We start from the raw sequence: 20,016 nt of genomic DNA on the forward strand, positions 1-20,016 counted from the left end.
TGTCTCCTATGTCAGTGATTCTGAGAGCTGTTCTTATTCCTTAGCAAATCCTTTTCTTAACCTAATGAGATTTGAGCCCGCCAACTGCTCATGGGGGGCTCTGAGCAGGTCAAAAATTCCTACGAGCAGTGATTTCTATGGTCATCTCTGCGTCCTTCTCTGCTGGCCCTGCTGACTACAAGGGAAGTGAGGTGTAGCGGCCAAGTGCCTCCATCAGCTCCTGGGAGCCGTTGTCTGGATCATCACATGGGCTTGAGTCTGAGGGCTGGGAAAACGGGATAGAATTCACTGCGGATCTGCACCTGATGGGGAGGACAAATAGATAAAAACTATAATCTGAAAGGCTCAGACGACCCGTTGTTCTATTGCCTCTCCCAGTCTTGAGTCTTGGTCCTTTCCTACTGTGTGCCTGCCAGTCACCACTGTCATATGCCCGCCATCATCACAGAAGCCTCAGACAGCCTCGCATACTTCCACACTTGTGGACAGTGCTGTCTTGGCGGGTTCTAGAGTTCCTCTGTCCTCGTGTAGACCCCTTTGCTGAGCTCCTCCGGCTTAGGTAGCATGGGCTTGAGTACTGTAGGGCTGTGGATGGACAGGAGAGCGAGCATGGCCATCTTCCTCGGCCTCCCACTTTTAGGAGAGGAAGTAATATGTAAATAAATACATATCCCAGCTCATTGGCATCAGGGGCTGGCAGGATGGATTTGGCTGCTTTCCAAAGAAGTGGGGTTCTGTTCCCAGCACCGTTGCTGCGCACAGCTGCCCATGGCTCCAGCCACAGGCATTCTGAGGCCTCCTGCTGGCCTCCTTGGCCACTGAGCAGGCACACACTACACTCAGGAAAACATTCATACCCATGCACATTTGCTGTGTTTTGCCTGCTTTGTTTTGAGACAGGGTTTTTCCTGTATAGAGTCCTAGCTGTCCTGGAACTTACTCTGTAGACCAGGCTAGCCTGGAACTCCCAGAGATCCACCTGCCTCTTGAGTGCTGGGATAAAGGTGTGTGCTAGCACACCTGGCTCACACATTTGTTGTTTCTGAGGCAGGGCCTCATTATGTAGTGTTGGCTGGCCTGGAATTCACTATGTAGACAAGATTCTTCCACACCTGCCTCTGCCTGCTTCTGTTTCTCAAATGTTGGGATTAAAGGCATTTCCCACCATGTCCAGCTAAAAAACAATTTTTGTTTGTTTTTTGAGACAAGGTCTACTCTATCTATTATGTAGCCCTGGCTGTCATAGAATTTATATGTAGACCAGATTGGCCTCAAGCCTGCGGACATCCATGTGCCAATATCTTCCAGATTGGCCTCAGGCCTGCGGACATCCATGTGCCAATATCTTCCAGATTGGCCTCAGGCCTGCGGACATCCATGTGCCAATATCTTCCAGATTGGCCTCAGGCCTGCGGACATCCATGTGCCAATATCTTCCAGATTGGCCTCAGGCCTGCGGACAACCATGTGCCAATATCTTCCAGATTGGCCTCAGGCCTGCGGACATCCATGTGCCAATATCTTCCAGATTGGCCTCAGGCCTGCGGACATCCATGTGCCAATATCTTCCAGATTGGCCTCAGGCCTGCGGACATCCATGTGCCAATATCTTCCAGATTGGCCTCAGGCCTGCGGACATCCATGTGCCAATATCTTCCAGATTGGCCTCAGGCCTGCGGACATCCATGTGCCAATATCTTCCAGATTGGCCTCAAGCCTGCGGACATCCATGTGCCAATATCTTCCAGGTTCCGGAAAGGAGTGTACTAGCACACCTAACACATTTTTTTTTTTCATTTTATTTTTTATTTTTTTGGTTTTCCGAGACAGGGTTTCTCTGTGTAGCCTTGGCTATCCTGGAACTCACTCTGTAGACCAGGCTGGCCTCAAACTCAGAAATGTGCCTGTCTCTGCCTCCCGAGTGCTGGGATTAAAGGCGTGAGCCACCATGCCTGGCTTCATTTTATTTTTTATATGCATTGGTGTTTGCTTGTATGACTGAGGGGAGGGTGTTGGATCCCCTGGAACTGGAGTTACAGTTGGTTGTGAGCTGTCATATGGGTGCCGGGGATTGAACCAAGGTCCTTTGGAAGAGCAGCCAGAATTCCTAACTAGCTGAGCCATTTCTTCAGCCCCACACTTTTTTAAGTTAGAAGCAAGCTGCTATCATGCCCTTATCACATGAGCTAGAGTTTAAAAGCTCATTCTGCTGATGTTGCACATGAAGAGCCCGAGGAAACGGACAGACCTCACTGAGGAGAGATCTGGCTGCCCAAGCACGCGGGCCTGAGCTCTGTCCCTAGCGCCCGTGTGACAGGGAGAGAGGGTGCCAGGCATGGTGGACACCTGGAACCTCAGCTGTGGGGAGCTGAGACAGGAGGATCTCCAGAGTCAGTGAGAGACACTATCTCAAACACATTGAAAGCGGCTGAGGAGAACACCATGCACACATGTGTGCCCCCACACACGTGCACGTGTGTGCCCACACACAGAATGTTGCTGCTGGCTGGGCCTCTGCAGTGTGGGCACCCCTGCCTTCCCTTGGCTCTTACCACACCCGATGCCTGAGGTAGCTTCCTCTTGCTGCGGGCTTGCTATATGGGACGCACTCCTCTCTGGATTTTCAGCTTAGTCCCTGCATTTTATGGAGGATTGTGGCTTCAGCCAAGTGTGTGCACTTTTTGCAACATTACGGTGTGGTGTCCAGTTCTTTTTGTAGTATATGGAATTTATTTATAGGTTTATTACGTATTTGTATATGTGAGTAAATGCCACATGTGTGCAGGTGCTTGTATAGGCCAGAAGAGGGCGCTGGATACCCTGGAGCTAGAGTTATAGGCAGTTGTAAGTGAGCTGTTTAGTGTGAGTGCTGAGATCTGAACTTGGGTCCTCTGAAAGAGCTTGCGCTTTTAACTGCAGAGCCATCTTTCCAGCCCCGGTGTTTGTAGACAGGTTCTCACTTATCCCTGGCAGCCTATAGCATCTTTGGTAGATCAGGCTTGCACTGAACTGGCAGAGGTCCCCCTGCCTCTGCCACATGATGGCTGGGATTAAAGAAGTGCTCTACCACACCCATCTGATTTTGTTGTTTTTATTTTGAGAGACAGAATCTCTATATATAGCCCTGGTTGGGGTTCCACAGGAATCTGTGCCTCTGCCTCCCAAACTTGGGTTTAAAGGCGTGTGCCACTAGGCCCCGTCAAGCATTTGTTTTAACTTGGTCGTTTGGAAACAGAAACGTTAAAAGAAAATACAGTTGGTCTTGGTTTTGGTTTGGTCCTTTTCCTTATGTGTGAGTTTTGCCTGCTGACAGAGCTAGCTTTGCTTTGCTTTAGTTGCCCACTCAGGGTTGCCTGTTGCAACCCGAGCTCCGTCCATAGAGACCTCCACTGAAATCCTACCTTCCCCTGTTCTCTACCAGCCTTTCTTCAGGGCGTGGGTGTGCTTGGGAGAACGTCTTCTGAGCTGAAGAGTGGCTAAGTAGGTAAAAGTCCTCGCCACGGGAGCCTGCCTCGGGTTCCGGCCGGCGCTATGACAGCCTGTAAGCTGTAAGGCCTGTAACCCCTGCCCTGCCCAAGTTGCTTTTGGCATCGATGTTTCACGCAGCAATAGAGACTTAACAAAGACACCAGTCTCCAGACAAACAAGCAACAACAGTGAACTCATCTTCTGTAAGAGCAGCGGGCACGCTGGCCTCAGAGTCACCTCAGAGCCTGCCAGTGTTGTGAGTGGGTGCACCCTTAGTCTGCAGCAGGGCTGCTGTTACTTGTCTGTGTGACCTAAGCGCCTGAGACACTTAGCAGGGCTTTTCTGCTGTCAGTCCCTAAGCCTTCCTTCCCACCAGTGTCCCAGGACGGGTAGGATGAATGTTTCCAATTTGTTCATTTCCGGCAGTTGCCTTAAATGCTAGTGGTTCTTTAGCCAAGGAAGTGACTAATTTCAGTGCAAATAACTACTGCCATTTTACAACTGAAATCATCAGTCAGGTCTCATGCCTTTAACCCTTGCATTCAGGAGGTATAGGTGGGTGAATCTCTGTGAGCTGCCTGGACAGCCTGGTTTATTACACAGCAGAGTCCAGAACAGCCAGAGCTACATAGAGACCTTGTGCAAAAACCCAAAACCAACCAGCCAACCAGAAATAAAATGAAATACGGCTCACCCCGTACGCTCAGCATTTGGAGGGCGAGGCAGGAGGATCTGGAGTTCAAAACTACCCTGGGCTGCCCCAGAACTCCGTATCGAAAACTAAATCCAGAAGGAAAGAAGATGCCGCCTTTTGCTCAGCTATCAGGAATGACTGCGCGCCGTGGCTTTGTGAGCAGTTAGTCAGCAGCTCTGTACAGAGATTAGAGTCTGCTCTCAGGAGCTCTGACTGCGATGGACTAGCTTGTGTTGGAACCCCGTTGAATAGAGGCTGAATTACTGGGATAATGGCTGTCTCCTGTTAGGTGTAGTGAGGTGAGGCCTGCAGAGTCCCCCAGAACAGGCGCATTTGCTTTCCCATCAGCTCCACACTCCAGGGTTCTTGGGCGTTAGGGAGAGTGTGTGGTTCCCAGTGCATGTGGGCAGATCCTAACATAGCCCCTGCCTCCAGAGCTCCCACGGTCAGGACCCTGGACGTGGTCAGGTAATAGAAATCTGCCTTCAAAGTAGTGTGAGCAGCTCCCGGTCAGTGAGGTGACAGAGGCAAGCTGCCTGCAGAGCTCACCACACAGGAAGCAAGTTTAGAGTCACAGAGATCTTGCACGGTGAGCACACACGTTTGTGTGCATGCAAGGGCAGTGGGAGTGTTCTCAGCTATCCCCTTGTGTTCTGAGTCAAGGGCTGGGGTCTAGCCATCCCTCTGGTTGACAGCTTGCTGTCTGCAATACCACAAAGCAAAGAAACCAAAAGTAACTTCACATTCAGTATCTTGACTATTTGGGGGTCGGGGGATCAGTCAACAGTGAGCACTGAGGGGATCAGTCAACAGCACTGAAGGGGGTCAGTCAGCAGTGAGCACTGAGGGGGTCAGTCAGCAGTGAGCACTGAGGGGGTCAGTCAGCAGTGAGCACTGAGGGGGTCAGTCAGCAGTGAGCACTGAGGGGGTCAGTCAGCAGTGAGCACTGAGGGGGTCAGTCAGCAGTGAGCACTGAGGGGGTCAGTCAGCAGTGAGCACTGAGGGGGTCAGTCAGTGGTGAACACTGATTTTGGAGGAGGAAAAAAAGTGAGGTGTGTGAGTTGTGCCTTTGGGTAGCAGATTTCCTGAAGCTGACACGACTGTGGCTCACTTGTGGAGGTATCTTTGATGGTGCCTCCCTTTCCAACTTAGAGATAGCACACTATAGGCTTTGAAGCTGTGATCCTCCATCCTTTGGGAGGCTAGGAACAGCACCATCACATACCTTCAGGGTTCCAGGAAGAAAACCAGAGAGTGCTTGAGGCCGCAGTTTGAAAGCACTGTGGCACGCAGTCCGCAGTCTGTCCGCCAGAGTAAGTCATGGGGTGGACAGATCCGGGAAAGGAGATTCTCTCCAGGTTTGGCGCGGCATCCTGCATACAGCATACTGCATACTGCTTACAGCATGTCAGGCAGAGGGTGTGGGCCGGGGAGGCAGAAGCCGATCTGCAGCTGCTCTGCTGAGGCAGGCGAGTGATGGCTTTCAAAATGAGGGCTCCCTGCCATGATGCAGAAGTCTGACTTTCAGCCCTATAGAAACTCCATAACCATGTGGACGGGAGGGGCTTTTAGAGTTTATTATTGTTAATTTTTATGTATATGTTTTCCCACTTGTACATAAGTGCATCACATTTGTGATATATATGTAAAGGCCAGAGTGGGTGTTGGGTCCCCTTGAAACTGGAGTAATTGATGGCTGTGAACCACTCGGGTACTAGGAATCAGATCTGGGTCCTCTGCAAGAGCAGCCAGTGCTAAGCCATCATCCCTTCAACACCATCCAGCATCTTTATAATGAGGCGGAACAGAAAGTGGTAGTTTCCCAACCTTAGTGTGAATTGCCTAGGTCTATGTACATCAGCATAGGGGGTCTCTCCTGTGAGTGGGTCACCCAAGGTGGAGTCCTTTGGTTTAGGGGTTTGGTTTGGTTTTGATATGTTGTCCTTTTATTTTATTTATTTATTTATTTATTTATTTATTTATTTTTTGGTTTTTTCGAGACAGGGTTTCTCTGTGCAGCCCTGGCTGTAGACCAGGCTGGCCTCGAACTCAGAAATCCGCCTGCCTCTGCCTCCCGAGTGCTGGGATTAAAGGCGTGCGCCCGGCTATTTTGTCCTTTTATAGAGAACCTATAGAAAATGCCGTGTACTGTTGATAGCAGGTGTCGGCCTGAACTTGGAGAGGCAGCAACCCTGTAAGGAGGAGGTGCTCACAGTTGAGGAGCAGGGGCTCCAGAGGCCCCGTGTTCACTTGTCTTTTAACACTACTGCTAATATTATTCCTGGGACCAGCAAGATGGCTTCATGCATAAAGGCCACCAACTCTGACAGCCCATGTTCAATCCCTCTGTTATATGTGGTGGAAGAAGAAACCTGTTCCCAAAAGTCCTCTGACCTCCATGCTGAAATAAGTCTGGCTAACTCTCCAGCCCGCTTTTCCTTTGTTGTTTAACATATTTCATTTAAAGGGAGACCTTGGTGGGCCCTCTGCTGGCCCTCTGCAGGGCTCCTCTCTGGAGCTCTTTCCTGTGTCGGGGCGAGCTGGCCATGCACTGTTGCTGGGTAGCCTCCTGCAGGTACTTGCATTGGAGTTGCCACCCCCAGGGCTTCCGTTTGGGGCCGAGCTTTCTGCCTTCCACAGGGAGCTTCAATACACTGCTCTTTCCGTGTTGCCCGTTTTTGTCATAGAGTAATGTGCTCCTTAGAGAACTGTCTTTTGAATTAAAGAAGGAAGTAGCAGGAAGCTTCGGCCACAGATAAGAGTTTCTTACCAGAAGCCTGAGCGGTTCTCTCCCATTAGTCCACAGTTGGTTGCTTGGCGTTGGCAGTGTGGGCTGTGGCTTTAGGTTGACATCTTGCTGAGGTTTTGGCCTTCACTTTAGGGTCACAAGATAACTGCAGTCGCTCCAGGTTTCAGGTCCCCGCCTGACGTGCAAGAAGTGTAGTGTTTCTTTTTGTACAGTCTCTCTATTGTGGGAAATCTTTCCCACAGTCCCCACGAGACATCCTCCTAGGCGCTATTGACCTCAAATGGCCCCTGCAGCGCCCCTTACCCCATGCTCACTGTGTGCCGTGCTCGAGTGAGCCACATTGAAACTGAACAGAATCCGGGTGCCCTGGCAGTGAGGTTTGTGCCCACATTGAGGTGGCATCTGTGCCTATGACACCTGAGTGCTGAAGCAGGGCTCCTCGTGGTAAGAGGTCTGTGGGGTCCTTCCTGCTAGTGCTTGGCCCAGTGTGCCCTCGGGGGAGGCTGGCCCAGCCTTTCAGACACAGGGTTTGAGCATTTTTTTCATATGGGCACAGAACATCCTCAAGGAAATAGAGACACAGTTTTCCCCCCTTTATAAAGAAGGTTTGTAAGCTAGTTATGGGTGGTGTAGCCTTTGATCCCAGCACTGAGAGGCAGGGGCAAGAGGATCTCTTAGTTCAAGGCCAGCCCAATTAACATAGCAAGTTTCAAGACAGCCAGGATTACATAGAAAGATCCTGCCTCAAACAAACAAACGGAAATAACAGTAATAACAATAAATTTAAAAGGCAGGGTTTTTGTTAACTAGGTAGAAGAGGCACAGAGTACTCCCTGGGGCTTGTGCTTGGCTGCTTTTGCACGATTGAGAACGATTGCGGGCCTGCCTGCCACAAGCTGGAGCAGCAGTGTCCCCAGCCCTGGACACCCCTGCCGCAGAGGTCCAGGGTAAGGAAGGGCAAAGTCTTAACTGGCGTTAAGTGAAGACTCCTGCTGGGTTAGGACTTGACATGAAGATGATTAAACAAGTCTGCACCAGTGCTGACAGGGCTGAAGTTACACATGTCCAAGTCAGGTGTCTGAGCCAGGCGCTGTCAGATACTGAACTGGCGCCTGTCCCGACCTGCTTTTGCAGTCATGTGGGTGGTAAAAATACCCAAGTTCACACTGCTGGCAGCATTTGAGACTGAAGAGTTGAGAGCCATGAAAACACAAAGTGGTTTTAAAAGAGCCACCTAGAGGTCTCACCGTGAGGACCTTCCTCTGTTGGCCTCAGGCCGGCTGCAGCCTCTCTATTTGAACCGTTGTGTGTGGTGTTGGGATCACACTAACGTACAGCGCTGTACCCTCAGTCCTGAAATCCTCTTTTCTGTTTTCCTCTTGTCGGTTTTTGTGGCAGGGCGACCCAGGTTGTCTGAAAGCCCATGATAGTCTCCCTGTCTCAGTCTCCCGTGCTAGCGCTGCAGGCACGAGTCTCTGCCTGGTTTCCTCTAAGAAACTACCAAGTTCCAGTTTTTAAAACGGGTAAATACGGGGTGTTTCTCTGGTTTTATTTGTTTGGTTTTGCTTGCTTGTTTGAGACAGGATCTCACTGTGTAGCCTTGTCTGGCTGGCCTCAGGCTCACGGAGGTCTGCCGGCCTCAGCCGTCAAGTGCTGGTAAACGGCCTGAGCCACGTGCCTGCCGTATCCTGCTCTGAACTGGAGAACTGGATTTCTGTCAAGTAGATAATACTGTGTCAGCTTAGAGTGAAGTGGAGGAGGAACCAGAAGCTGCTGTGGGCATTGTCAGTCACAGATTAAATTAAAGGGGGGACTGGGCTGCCTGGTGACAGCATTCTTTGAACTGTACTGCTGAGTTGCTTTGTTTGTTTGGTTTTGGGGGGGGTGTTTGTTTTGGGGGGTGTTGTTTGTTTGGTTTTAGTTTTTGAGTCAGGGTTCTTTGCATAGCACTTGCTATCCTGAAACTCACTCTGTAGACCAGGCTGGCCTCGAATTCAGAAATCCATCTGCCTCTGCCTTCCAAATGCTGGGATCAAAACTGTGCCACCACTGCCCAGTGAGGTGAAAGATGCTGTTACATGATTTCCAACCTCTTCTGAGAGAGCAAGTCATTTATGCTGCTCCATGCATAAATCGCTGTGTTTGCGGTAGGAGGTGGCTCAGGCTAAATGTGCTCCTCCACCATGCATGAGGCCCTGAGTCCCATTTCCTCCACAAACAATCCCGAGAATCCAGCCTATGATCCCAGCGTTTGGAGGTAGAGGCAGGAGGGTTGGAGTTCAAGGTTATCTCAGCTATACAGAGAATTAAAGCCCAGCCTGGGCTACATGAGTCCTTGACTAATTTTGCCATGTCAAAATTGTAAGTTGCGAGGCTGGGTGACTAAGTTGGGCTTGCAGAGTGCCATGTTCTCAGCTCCCGCATGGCAGCACGCAAGTCTGAGGACTGTAACTCCAGACCCAGGGGGTCTAAAGCTTTTTCTGACTCTGTGTGCTTGAGGCGTGCAGACGGTGCAAAGACACCCAGGCACATATTCCTGTATATAAATATGCAGTAAATAAGTCTTTTTAAAAAGTCACACGTGAGCCGGGCGTGGTGGCGCACGCCTTTAATCCCAGCACTCGGGAGGCGGAGGCAGGTGGATTTCTGAGTTCGAGGACAGCCTGGTCTACAAAGTGAGTTCCAGGACAGCCAGGACTACATGCTCCTTTCTATTAGTAAATATTTGACTTCTTGGAGAACAGTGAACATTAGCAAGATGGTAGCTACTGGAGCGAGCACACAGCACAGGTAAGTGATGGCTTGCCTGGCTCTCTCATCACCCCTGCGCTCTGCCTGGGCCTTGCCAATGGAGGCCTACAGCAGAAACACAAGTCCAGGGCTGCTGGGGATCAGAACACAGAGCCGCTGGCTTCCTAGCTGGGCTGGCCAAGAGCACAGCTTCATTCAGGGCACCCCTGACTAGCTCGAGACGTAGCTGACTTCCTGAGGATGAAAGAGAACAGTTTGCGTAAGAGAAGGTAGGACAGTTGCATTCCCAGTACCAAAGCCATTGTAGGTGAGTGGATGTAAAGTGTTTGACTTGAATTCCTGGTCAGTAACACAGAACACAGTAATTTCAAAATGCAAGTCACCCAGGACTCTAGTTGAGGCATGTAGTTTTCTCTACACCACTTAGTGTTCCTGCCCTGCTCAGATACACAGATAAAAGACATGTGTGTGCACCCACACACTCATTTTTAAACTGACTTACTGGCTCTGTGGCTGGGCTCTTCTAAGCCTCCGGTGGTTAATGCACCCTTCCCTTCCCTCCTAGTTCAGCACCTCCGAATCTGTCCTCGGCTTAGTTGCCAGGTTATCTTACGTGAAGCCCATTGGTCTTGCTTCCCTTTCTGCCTACAGTTTGGGTGATCTCCCCTGTGGCTCTGAGTCTGTCTGGTCTCTCTCCCCCAAGTATCTAGTTTCTCTTCCTTTCTCCTAGCCTGCGGGAACCTGGAAGTCCCGCCTCTTTCTTTCCGCCCAGCCATTGGCCGCTGGCATCTTTATTGCTAGATCAAGAACCATTTAGGGGTGAGGACCTTCAGCATCAGAAAACACAGATTCCCGATGAAAGAAAGCATCAAAACCGCCCTCCACATCTAGTCCTTTTGGTTTGTTGGTTTGTTTTGGTTTGCCGAGACAGGGTTTCTCTGTGTAGCCTTGGCTGTCCTGGAACTCACTCTGTAGACCAGGCTGGCCTCAAACTCAGAAATCCACCTGCCTCTGCCTCCCGAGTTCTGGAGTTAAAGGTGTGCAGGACCACCACCAGGTTGGAATCTAGCCTTTTACATCAGTTTCTTGGACTCTTGCTTAAGAATTTTAGCCCAGAAAGCTGGCTCAGCACACGCCCTTCCAGAAGGCCTGAGCTTGGTTCCCAGCACCCATGTTGTGTGGCTCTGACTTTGTGATGTTCCTGTCCTCTTCCTGCATCCCTGGCTGCACACACACACACCATGTACACATAAATTAACATTTTTAAAGTAAACAAGTAGCTTTAGAGAGGGTGGAGAAGTTTGGGAACCAAAGTAACCTAGTGTAGCAGGGATGGAAAGAACACTGAGCTCTGGTGGCTGCTGCTTTTTTTTTTTTTTTAAAGATTTATTTATTATTATATGTAAGTACACTGTAGCTGTCTTCAGATGCACCAGAAGAGGGCATCAGGTCTCATTATGGATGGTTGTGAGCCACCATGTGGTTGCTGGGATTTGAACTCAGGACCTTTGGAAGAGCAGTTGGTGTTCTTAACCACTGAACCATCTCTCCAGCCCCCTGATGGCTGATCTTGATGTGGGAAACCCAATGACCTGGAATGGACTGAAACATTCATCACCACGACCCCCAAAGCACAGGAGCAATCAGAAGGGCCTTGGGTGGGAAGAATGTATATTAAGAATGTATTGTTTTTTTTTTTAAGCCAGGTGGTGATGGTGCACACCTTTAATCCCAGCACTTGGGAGGCAGAGGCAGGCGGATTTCTGGGTTCGGCCACACAGAGAAACCCTGTCTCGGGGGGGGGGGGTGTGTAAACAGCCACGAACAAATACACTCCTCATCCCTCTGTGACGTCTGTCACAAAAGACCTGAGTGGTGACGATTCCATTGGCTTACTGTTTGCCAGGGCTTGCGGCTTCTGAGGCAGCCAAAGCCATGTCTGAGGACTAGCTGTCGTGGCCTGCACGTGGCCTGCTCCTCGGCCCTCACCATAGTTACTGCCTCTGCCTAGACGTACTGCCTGAAGAGATAAACGAATGAACACAAGGTTTTTGCTGTAGCTTTATTGGCCCTCACGCGTCACCTTGTTGTGTGGCAAGCTTTCCAGTAGTAAGAGCACCATGAAAGGACTCTCCTCCAGCATGTCTTGCTGTGATCGATCCAGGTGTGACACACAGGAAATCCAGGTGTGCGGGAGTTCACAGACCTGAGTCCTCCCGAGCTGCATACTCACCATGTTTGTTGTGTTTTGTGTGTTGTGGGAGGTGCCGTGATGCCCAGGAGAGGGTGTTAGACCTGCTGGAGTTGCAGACAGTTGCGAGTCACCTGACATGGGTGCCGTGCTCCAGATGCACTTCTGGAAAAGCAGAAGTGCTCCTAGCCGCTGAGCCACATCTCCTGCAGCCTCACCCTTATTTACAAGACTACAGAAGACTTGTGAGTGATGTGGTGGCCTGTGTTTATTCTTCTTTATTCCTCTTTTAGGCTGGAGTGAAAGGGACACTGGGAAGACTAGTTGGAATTTTTGAGGTGAGTCTGCTGACACCTTTTTCTGAAAGTCATAATAACCATGTTTCCCTGTCCTTGGAAGTGGCCTCAGCTCTGTGTGTGCATGTCTAGAGACCTGAGAACAACTGGATATGTCATTCCTTAGGAGCTATCTACTTTGGATTTTGAGAAAGGGCCTCTCACTGGCCTGGAGCTCATTAGATAGTTTAGTTTGAGTCCCAGCAATCCCCCTGCCTCCACCTCCCTAGTGGTTTGCAGGCTTACCTTCTGTTCTCAGCTTGTTTTCCCGTGGGTCTGGAGCTGACCCGGGCCCCAAGCATGGACAGTGAAGTGCTTCCCTCCTGCTGCTCATTCCTCCTGCTCTTCCAAGTGAGACAAGAGGAGCAGGGCAGGCTGGCTGAAGTGGGAGCAGTGAGACGCTGGTCTGTTGGCAGAGAGGATGCAGGCCTCACTCAGCTCATTAGCCTTGCGCACCCACAGTCTATGCCTGCCCTTTTCCCCAAATCCCAGCTTCCATCCCTGTATGGCTGTACTTAGGGAAGATGGAAGGAAGGAAGAGAGGGTAAAGCTTGGGCCTGAAGAGTGGACTTGGGCTGGACAGATAGATGGTCAGCCATTGAGAGTGCTTGGCGTGGTGGCATGCACCTTTAATCCCATTGCAGAGGCAGGAGGATCTCCCTGAGTTCAAGGGCGGCCTGGTCCACATAGCAATTTCCAGGACAGCCAGGGCTCCTGTCCTGGGGGTTGGGACGCATTTGCTGTTTTCCATAGGACCCGAGTTCAGTCCTCAGCACTCATGTCTGCTGGCACACACCTACCTCTAACTCCTGCTCCAGAAGGTTGAACACCTTCTCCTAGTCTTCATGTTTTAAAAAACTCACGTTTTAAAAAAGGAAATCCATCCAAAGTGTGCTGTTTTTCTGGTGGAGCTCTCTTTGAACAGAACAACAAAAGCAGAGGGCCTCGTATGCCCGGCTGTCTGAACAGTGGACAGCAGTGCTTCTCTAAGCGTCTCGGCCCACTAAGGAGCGCCATTCTCTGTGCTCTCTGTGTCCTCCAGAACCAGGAGAGGAAGCACAGGACCTACGTATATGTGCTCATCGTCACGGAGGTGCTGGAAGACTGGGAGGACTCGGTGAACATCGGTGAGTCAGCACCAGGCTTGGGAAACTGAAGACAGGAGCATTTCAGGTGTCTACAGCATAGGGGCGACTGGTGGGAACGTGTCCCCAAAAAATTAGAAATGTCTCTAAAATAATATAAAATGTCCTCCTCAAAAGAGCTCTCCTGCTACAACCTCCTGAGCAGATGCAGACCTCAGACCCCTGCATGCTGGGCCACTCTGGCCACTGGACCAACATTGAGAGCAGGATGCAGGCTCCTGTCTTACAGCTCCCATGCACACTGCTGGGCTAGGCAGGGCAGAGGCAGGGGCTGGCTTAGATTGTGCGGGCTCTGGATTCTGTCTTCAGCACCACAAAAAATTTTCAGCTGGGCAGTGGTGTTGTATGCCTTTAATCCCAGCACTTGGGAGGCAGAGGCAAGTGGATTTCTGAGTTCGAGGCCAGCATAGTCTACAGAATGAGTTCCAGGACATCCAGGGATACACAGAGAAACTCTGTCTCGAAAAACAAGCAAACAAACAAACAAATAAATAAAATCAAAACTTATGTCAGATGTGCAGGGTTTGAGAAGGAAACCAAGGTGGGTGTGCTTTATTTCCATGTGCATTGCTGGTTTGCCTGCATTTGTGTCTGAGTGAGAGTGTCAGGCCCCCTGGACCTGGGTTACAGACAGTCGTGAGCTGCCATACGAATGCTGGGAATTGAGTTCAGGTCATCTGGAAAGGCTGCCAGTGCTCTCAACCTCTGAGCCATCTCTCCAGCCCCACACAGTTTTTAAGGCGGCCTTGCTTGTTAGTCCGACAAGCCTTTTCCTCGCTTGTCAGTATTATTCAGTGCTAACTCCATCTGAAGCACAGGAAAGAGCCTGCGACCTCCTCTCATATGTATGTAACCCAGGAAAGGGGGGGAGGTGTGCACTCCTGACCTTCCTGCCAAGCCTCGAAATGCTGAAGGTCCAGCCTGCACCATCCACACAGCTCCCCTGCACTATGCCTGTGAAAACTTGGGTCTTCCATGTAAATCACCAGTGAGCAAAGGTGCGTTCGTCTTTTGAAGTGTTAGCCACCTTCATGCTGTGTGCTGGGAAGTGGTTAGAGAGACGGAGTGTGCCCTCAGAGCTTCCTTGGAGCCTGAGGTGGACAGTGTCTGAGGAAACGAGACAGTAGGCACTGAGGGGAAGTTAGGCCAGGGAGTGCTCATCTCTGGGCTGCTGCTATGAAGCCATCCTGGGCTCTCTTCTCAGTGCTGGGACACAGTGAGGCAGCAAAGGCCCACGCTTCCTGGGCTATCCTCGTGCGCCGCATGCTCTCCTGGAGTTAAACACAATGAGGATTAAGGGTCTTTTCTTAGGGGCTGAGAATTTAGCCTGGTGCTAGAACATTTGCCCACCAAACATAAGTTGCAACCTGTCTATAATGGACATTTGTGTGGAGATATGGTGTGAATTAAAGCATGCTGTTGTTTCTAATTACTGAGATTGCACGCTATTAATGCCCATGACAGGAAATGGTTACATGCCAGCAATGTACCCTAATATACGGCCTGGGACCTAGCTATTAGGTCAGGGTCCCCCCCCCAATATGGATGCTGTGCTTGTGTGTGTGTCTGTGTACCACAGACATGCTCAGTGCCCACAGAACTAGAAGAGATGCCTTGGAACCAGAGTTAGGAGAGTTGTGGGCCACCATGTAGGCTGGTAGCTGAGCCCAGTTATAATATAGAAATGGGACTGGAGAGATGGCTCAGAGATTAAGAGCACTGACTGCTCTTCCAGAGGGCCTGAGTTCAAATCCCAGCAACCACATGGTGGCTCACAACCACCTGAAATGAGATCTGATGCCCTCTTCTGGTGTGTCTGAAGACAGATACAGTATACTCATCATATAGATTAAATAAATAAAATCTTTTTAAAAAGAAAGAAAGCCGGGTGTGGTGGCGCACTCCTTTAATCCCAGCACTCAGGAGGCAGAGACAGGCGGATTTCTGAGTTCCAGGACAGCCAGGGCTATACAGAGAAACCCTGTCTCAAAAAACCAAGGGGGGGAGGGGAGGGGAGGGGAGAGGGGGAGGGGAGAGGGAGAAGCAAGCAGGTTCTCATTAGGCACCAGGTGCCAGTTATTTTTTTTTTGTTGTTGTTGTTTTTTTTTTTTTCGAGACAGGGTTTCTCTGAGCCCTGGCTGTCCTGGAACTCACTTTGTAGACCAGGCTGGCTACTCGGAAATCCGCCTGCCTCTGCCTCCCGAGTGCTGGGATTAAAGGCGTGCGCCACCACGCCCGGCTCAGGTGCCAGTTATTATTGAGTTTTCTGTAATGAGTCTTCAGAACAGATTAGGAAGTAAGTCCCTTACTTCCCTCACTGTTGGGAGCAGGGTGGAGCCAGACCTCCTGCTTGCTTCAGATCTGTGCACAGCCACTGACCTCAGGCCAGCCCTGCTGCTGTAGCTTGCAGCTATCCTGTTCATTGTCTACAGAGCCTGAGAGAGTGTTTATACAAGCAAAGCAAGCTGGTTGTGGTCAAACACACCTTTAGTACTAGTGCTCTGGAGGCAGAGGCAGGGGGGGCTCAGTGAGTTCAGGCAAGTCTGGTCTATACATAGCACATTCCAGACAGCCAGGGCATATAAACTATGTCTCAAAAATAAAACATTCATTTTAATACAAGTAGACTCAAAATGGTAATTTGTTAAGTTGCATGGTGTTTTGTTTTTGGATTTTCTTTTCTCTGAATTAGCACGTGTGTTGGTTGTGCGCAATGTGCATGTGGGTGTACCCACTCACGGTTTGCACATGGACCCAGAGAGCGAGCGGCTTAGGAGGAATGAGCTCTCTGGAGTTTTACATGGCTTCAGAGCTTGAGCTCAGCTGGCCAGGTTTGCACAGCAAACACTGTAACCTCTGAGGCGCCTCACCAGCCTTCTTTCTGTGGCGGGTTCATCACTTATACAGTTGTTAACTGAAGGGAGTAAGATAGCAGGTTACAAGTCAGCCATCACCATGGTCAAAGGATGAGGATGGTGACCCCTCCTTGGAGATGCAGCTGCCTGCGGAGTGCCTGCTGGGACAGCTGGCTCCTGCAGTGGGCTCTGTAGTCATGGGGGATGCTGGCTTTACTTTTGTAAGGAAGGGAAAGTACTGAGAGTCGTGGGTTTGGGACAGATGGAGGTAGGCTCTCATGGGTTTCCTGTGTAGTAACCAAGGATAGCCTTCAGTTCCTGCTCCTCCGGAGTCGTGGCGTCCAAGACACCACCGTGAAGTCTGCCTCCCACTCAGAGCTGTGCTCACTGCTCCAGCCTGTGCTCAACTCTTCCCTCTTCCTCCACAGGAAGGAAGAGAGAGTGGTTTAAAATAGAAGACGCCATAAAGGTGCTGCAGTGTCACAAGCCCGTGCAGGCGTCATACTTTGAGACGTTGAGACAAGGCTACCCCGCCAACAACGGCACCCCTGTGGTGCCCACCACCTACTCCAGCTCCGTGTCAGGCATCAGATGACTGCAGACTTCTGTAAGAGCCGGAGAGTGGAAAGCAGACTGAAGCATGGCTCTCCTCACCACCCCTCACCTCACGGCCTTCTCTGTCACCCAGGCATGGCAGGCAGTGGAGAGGGGACACTGAGGTGCTGCTGTGGGCTGTGGCGGGAGGCGGGTGGGTGTGGCACGGTGGGAACTCTTTTCTCTTCCTGAGGGTGGGGCTGGGTTAACTCACAAGCACTTTCCTGCATGCCCGATCCTCCCCGATCGCTCACCCTGCCCTGAGAGGGCACCTCCCTCTCCTTCTTGGGTTCCGAAGCGCTCCCATTTGTCTCGTCCCGGCCTGGCCAGATATTTCCTCTGATTTTTTTGTTTTTGTTTTGGGTTTTTTTTTTTTTTTTTTTTTTTTCATTAAAAGACACCCATGTGAGATGAAACTTTCTAAAAATCTGTGCTGTGCTGTTGAGTCCCTTAGGTTGACCATGCTCCCTCGGGACGCACCTGTCTACACATTACACACTATTGTGGGATACGTAAATAAGCAGCTTAGAACGAGGGTCTTAACTGTTCGGGTTCTCAACGTTTTGGGTTGTTTTTTTTTTTTTTTTTTTTTTTTTTCCTTTTTTTTCCCAGATATTTCTGGTTTGAAGCCCCTCCCTCTTCACATTTGTTTAATGCTAGTAACTTGGCGGGCTTCCCTGTCCTCTGTTCCCAGCCATGCCGAGCCTGGCCACCTTGCTCTCACTCCTGGGACCCTGGCCTTCTGTCTCTAGGCTATTCCTGTGCCAAGGAAAACAGAAGGGAACCTGTTTTCTTTCTGTTACGAAGCCTGGAAAACAGCGAGAGAAACTGAATTCTGTCTGATAGGCTCACAGTAGGCTTTAAACTGTCACCCTCAATGTCACAGAAACTGGGCCGTCAGGCACTGTGTCTGTCCTGCTGGCTGGGGATTCTTTCTGTAATGCTATTTATTGCTGACATAGCTTCTCTTACCCTTATATGCCTTCCACCACGCTGACCTGGCTGTGGCCCCACGCTCTGCAGCCATTCTGGATAGTCCTGTCCCCACGCTGAGAGGCCCCACGAAGTCCTGAGAATACATGGGGAGCAGTGTGAGCATGTATGTGCCAAGGGGGGACCAAGAGCTCGCTCAAAAGGGACATTAGCTTTCTGTCTGCCCGGTGTGAGAGGTCATCTGGGAGAGGGACCCACCGGTGACCCTCTGGCTCCGGTTGGTATTTTATAGAGGTTTTGTGCCGAACTCCCCAGCCAGTTGTGGTGGTTAGTTGGGAAGTAAAGGGTCCTGGGAGGGGCCTTGAGCAAGGAGGTCAAGAGGGGAGCTAGGCCTGGCTTAGCGTGGGCACTCGGGACTCTTTGTGGCATTGCCTATGTTGAAACGTAGCCAAGATGTGAAATGAAAATAGTACTTCTCTTTATTTAAAAACTAATAAATACTCAAACTTTGAAAAACTTTTGCTCCTTGTTCCACGTCAGGAATGTGTGTGGTGACGCGCACCGTCAGTATTCAACGCTTTGTGGTATCAACCGGTAGACTTTTTAAGTTCTGCATGTATCTAATTTGCATTTTTACCCCAGCGTTAAAACACAGATATCCTCTCAGTGTGTTGGGGAGGGGTGTCTCGGGACAGGAGTGGCCTCCCGAGGTGGCGGCCCACTGGGTAGAGACCTCACCATGTGATTTGAGTTCAGGGACAGGCTTATTGTGGGTCCCGCTGTGGATAAATGCTCTGTTTCTTGTTGCCTGGCTCAGAGCATCCTGAAGTCCCGTGCACATGCAGAGGAAACTTCATCTCAGACCACGGTCTTCTGGGTCAGCTCTCCCTCAGCCATGCAGCCTAATGGTACTGTGGCGGGAAACTGCCCTGGGAAGGAAGCTGCCAGCTGCCTTCTCGGGCCTCTGTAGGTGTGCCTGACTGGGCCCAAGTTAAGGCCAGTTTTGATTGTTGTCACTAAGTCAGTCAAGTGAAGTGCACCAAGTCCCCTTCAGTGGCCTTGGTGACCTGTTAGAGCAGTTAGCAACAGAGATTGGGCCACCAGGTTCAGCTAACAGAAGCCAGCTTTGAACAGTTCCAGAGTCCATCGTCCTCGCCAGCGTCGGTTTTCCTGCGCTCTGAGGAATGGGGCTGGGGTTTTTCCTCCCTGGCACGGCCAAAATGCTGGCGGCTGTTGCTGGCATAGCTAGAGTCCTTTTGTGATAGATTGGTCAGAGCCACAGCCTTGAACGCAGTGAAGAAAGTAGAAAGAACAAGAAAGTAAAAAGAACAAACTCGCCGGAATCTAGACTCTGTCTGTCATGGACATTGAGTCCCTCCGATTTTCCCATGCTTCTCAGGGCCTGATGGGAACTGGTGCCCCTGCTTGGTCTCCAGCTCACAGTACATTTGCATATCCTAGATCTAGTCACTGCAGAAATACCCATTAGAGTTCACCGTACCCTGGGAAGAAAAAGAGAGCGTAGAGGGTTTTTTAAAATTTAAAAACTGTATACTTTTTTTGTGATTATAGACATTGGAGAAGTTACAGTGAGGTCATGTGATCTTTCTGAAACAGGAGTTAATTCTGTGCACGTGTGGTTTGAGAACAAGCAAGAAGCAGGGCATAGTTTAATCCTAGAGTAAAAATCTCAACACTTGGAAGGCTGAGGCAGGAGAATTGCTGCCATTTAAGGGTAACCTGGACTCCATAGTTTTTAAGAGAGGGAGGCGGACCAATAAAGAATATGATCGGCCATGTTAGACTTTCTGTAGTAGTGTCCCAAAAACTGCAGCCACTGGGACACGCGACCTGAGCCCTGGTCTTCTCAGCACAAACACAGAGCAGAACAGCGAATCAACGGCCCTGTCAGTGCCGCATGGAGAAGCTCCCTGTGTTGCCCACCTTGCCCAAGTCCTCAGCTGGATGAGACCTGTGGGAGTGTCATTAGCCAAGAGACTGCCGGAATCCTAGGATTGGCTCCCATCCTGGGCCTTGTGCCCCAGAGCACATGCAGACAAGACAGAGAGGCCTGCTGGTGGTCTTGCTTCCTACAGGGGGCAGGGTGAGTCACTTCCCCTGGGAGTGAGTAGGTCAGTAGTTTGTAAGTGTCACTGTGTGGCGAGGTTTCTTAGTGAGAGGCAGAGATAACTGTGTGTGGATTAGGAGCTGGGACTCTGGGCTCGCTGCTAAGGAGAAGCCAGCTCACAGGATCCTGCCCGCTTCTCCCCGGAGGCTGGTTCTGCAGCTCAGAGATGGGCT

The 20,016-nt window shown here is 50.6% G+C and overlaps 1 protein-coding gene across 1 annotated transcript in view; it reads left to right on the top strand.

Moving 5' to 3' along the window:
- Nudt3 (nudix hydrolase 3) overlaps positions 1–18,231 on the top strand; it is a 47,390-nt gene extending 29,159 nt beyond the window's left edge. The window contains exons 3-5 of the mRNA XM_021186548.3: positions 12,147–12,191; positions 13,231–13,315; positions 16,617–18,231. Of these exons, the coding sequence (XP_021042207.1) occupies positions 12,147–12,191; positions 13,231–13,315; positions 16,617–16,783 (297 nt within the window). The 3' untranslated portion in view covers positions 16,784–18,231. The remainder of the gene's footprint in view (positions 1–12,146; positions 12,192–13,230; positions 13,316–16,616) is intronic.
- The last annotated feature ends 1,785 nt before the right edge of the window (positions 18,232–20,016 follow it).

Source organism: Mus caroli, unplaced genomic scaffold (assembly GCF_978045245.1).
Source record: "Mus caroli unplaced genomic scaffold, Mus_caroli_1 scaffold_18, whole genome shotgun sequence".
NCBI classification, from domain to species: domain Eukaryota; kingdom Metazoa; phylum Chordata; class Mammalia; order Rodentia; family Muridae; genus Mus; species Mus caroli.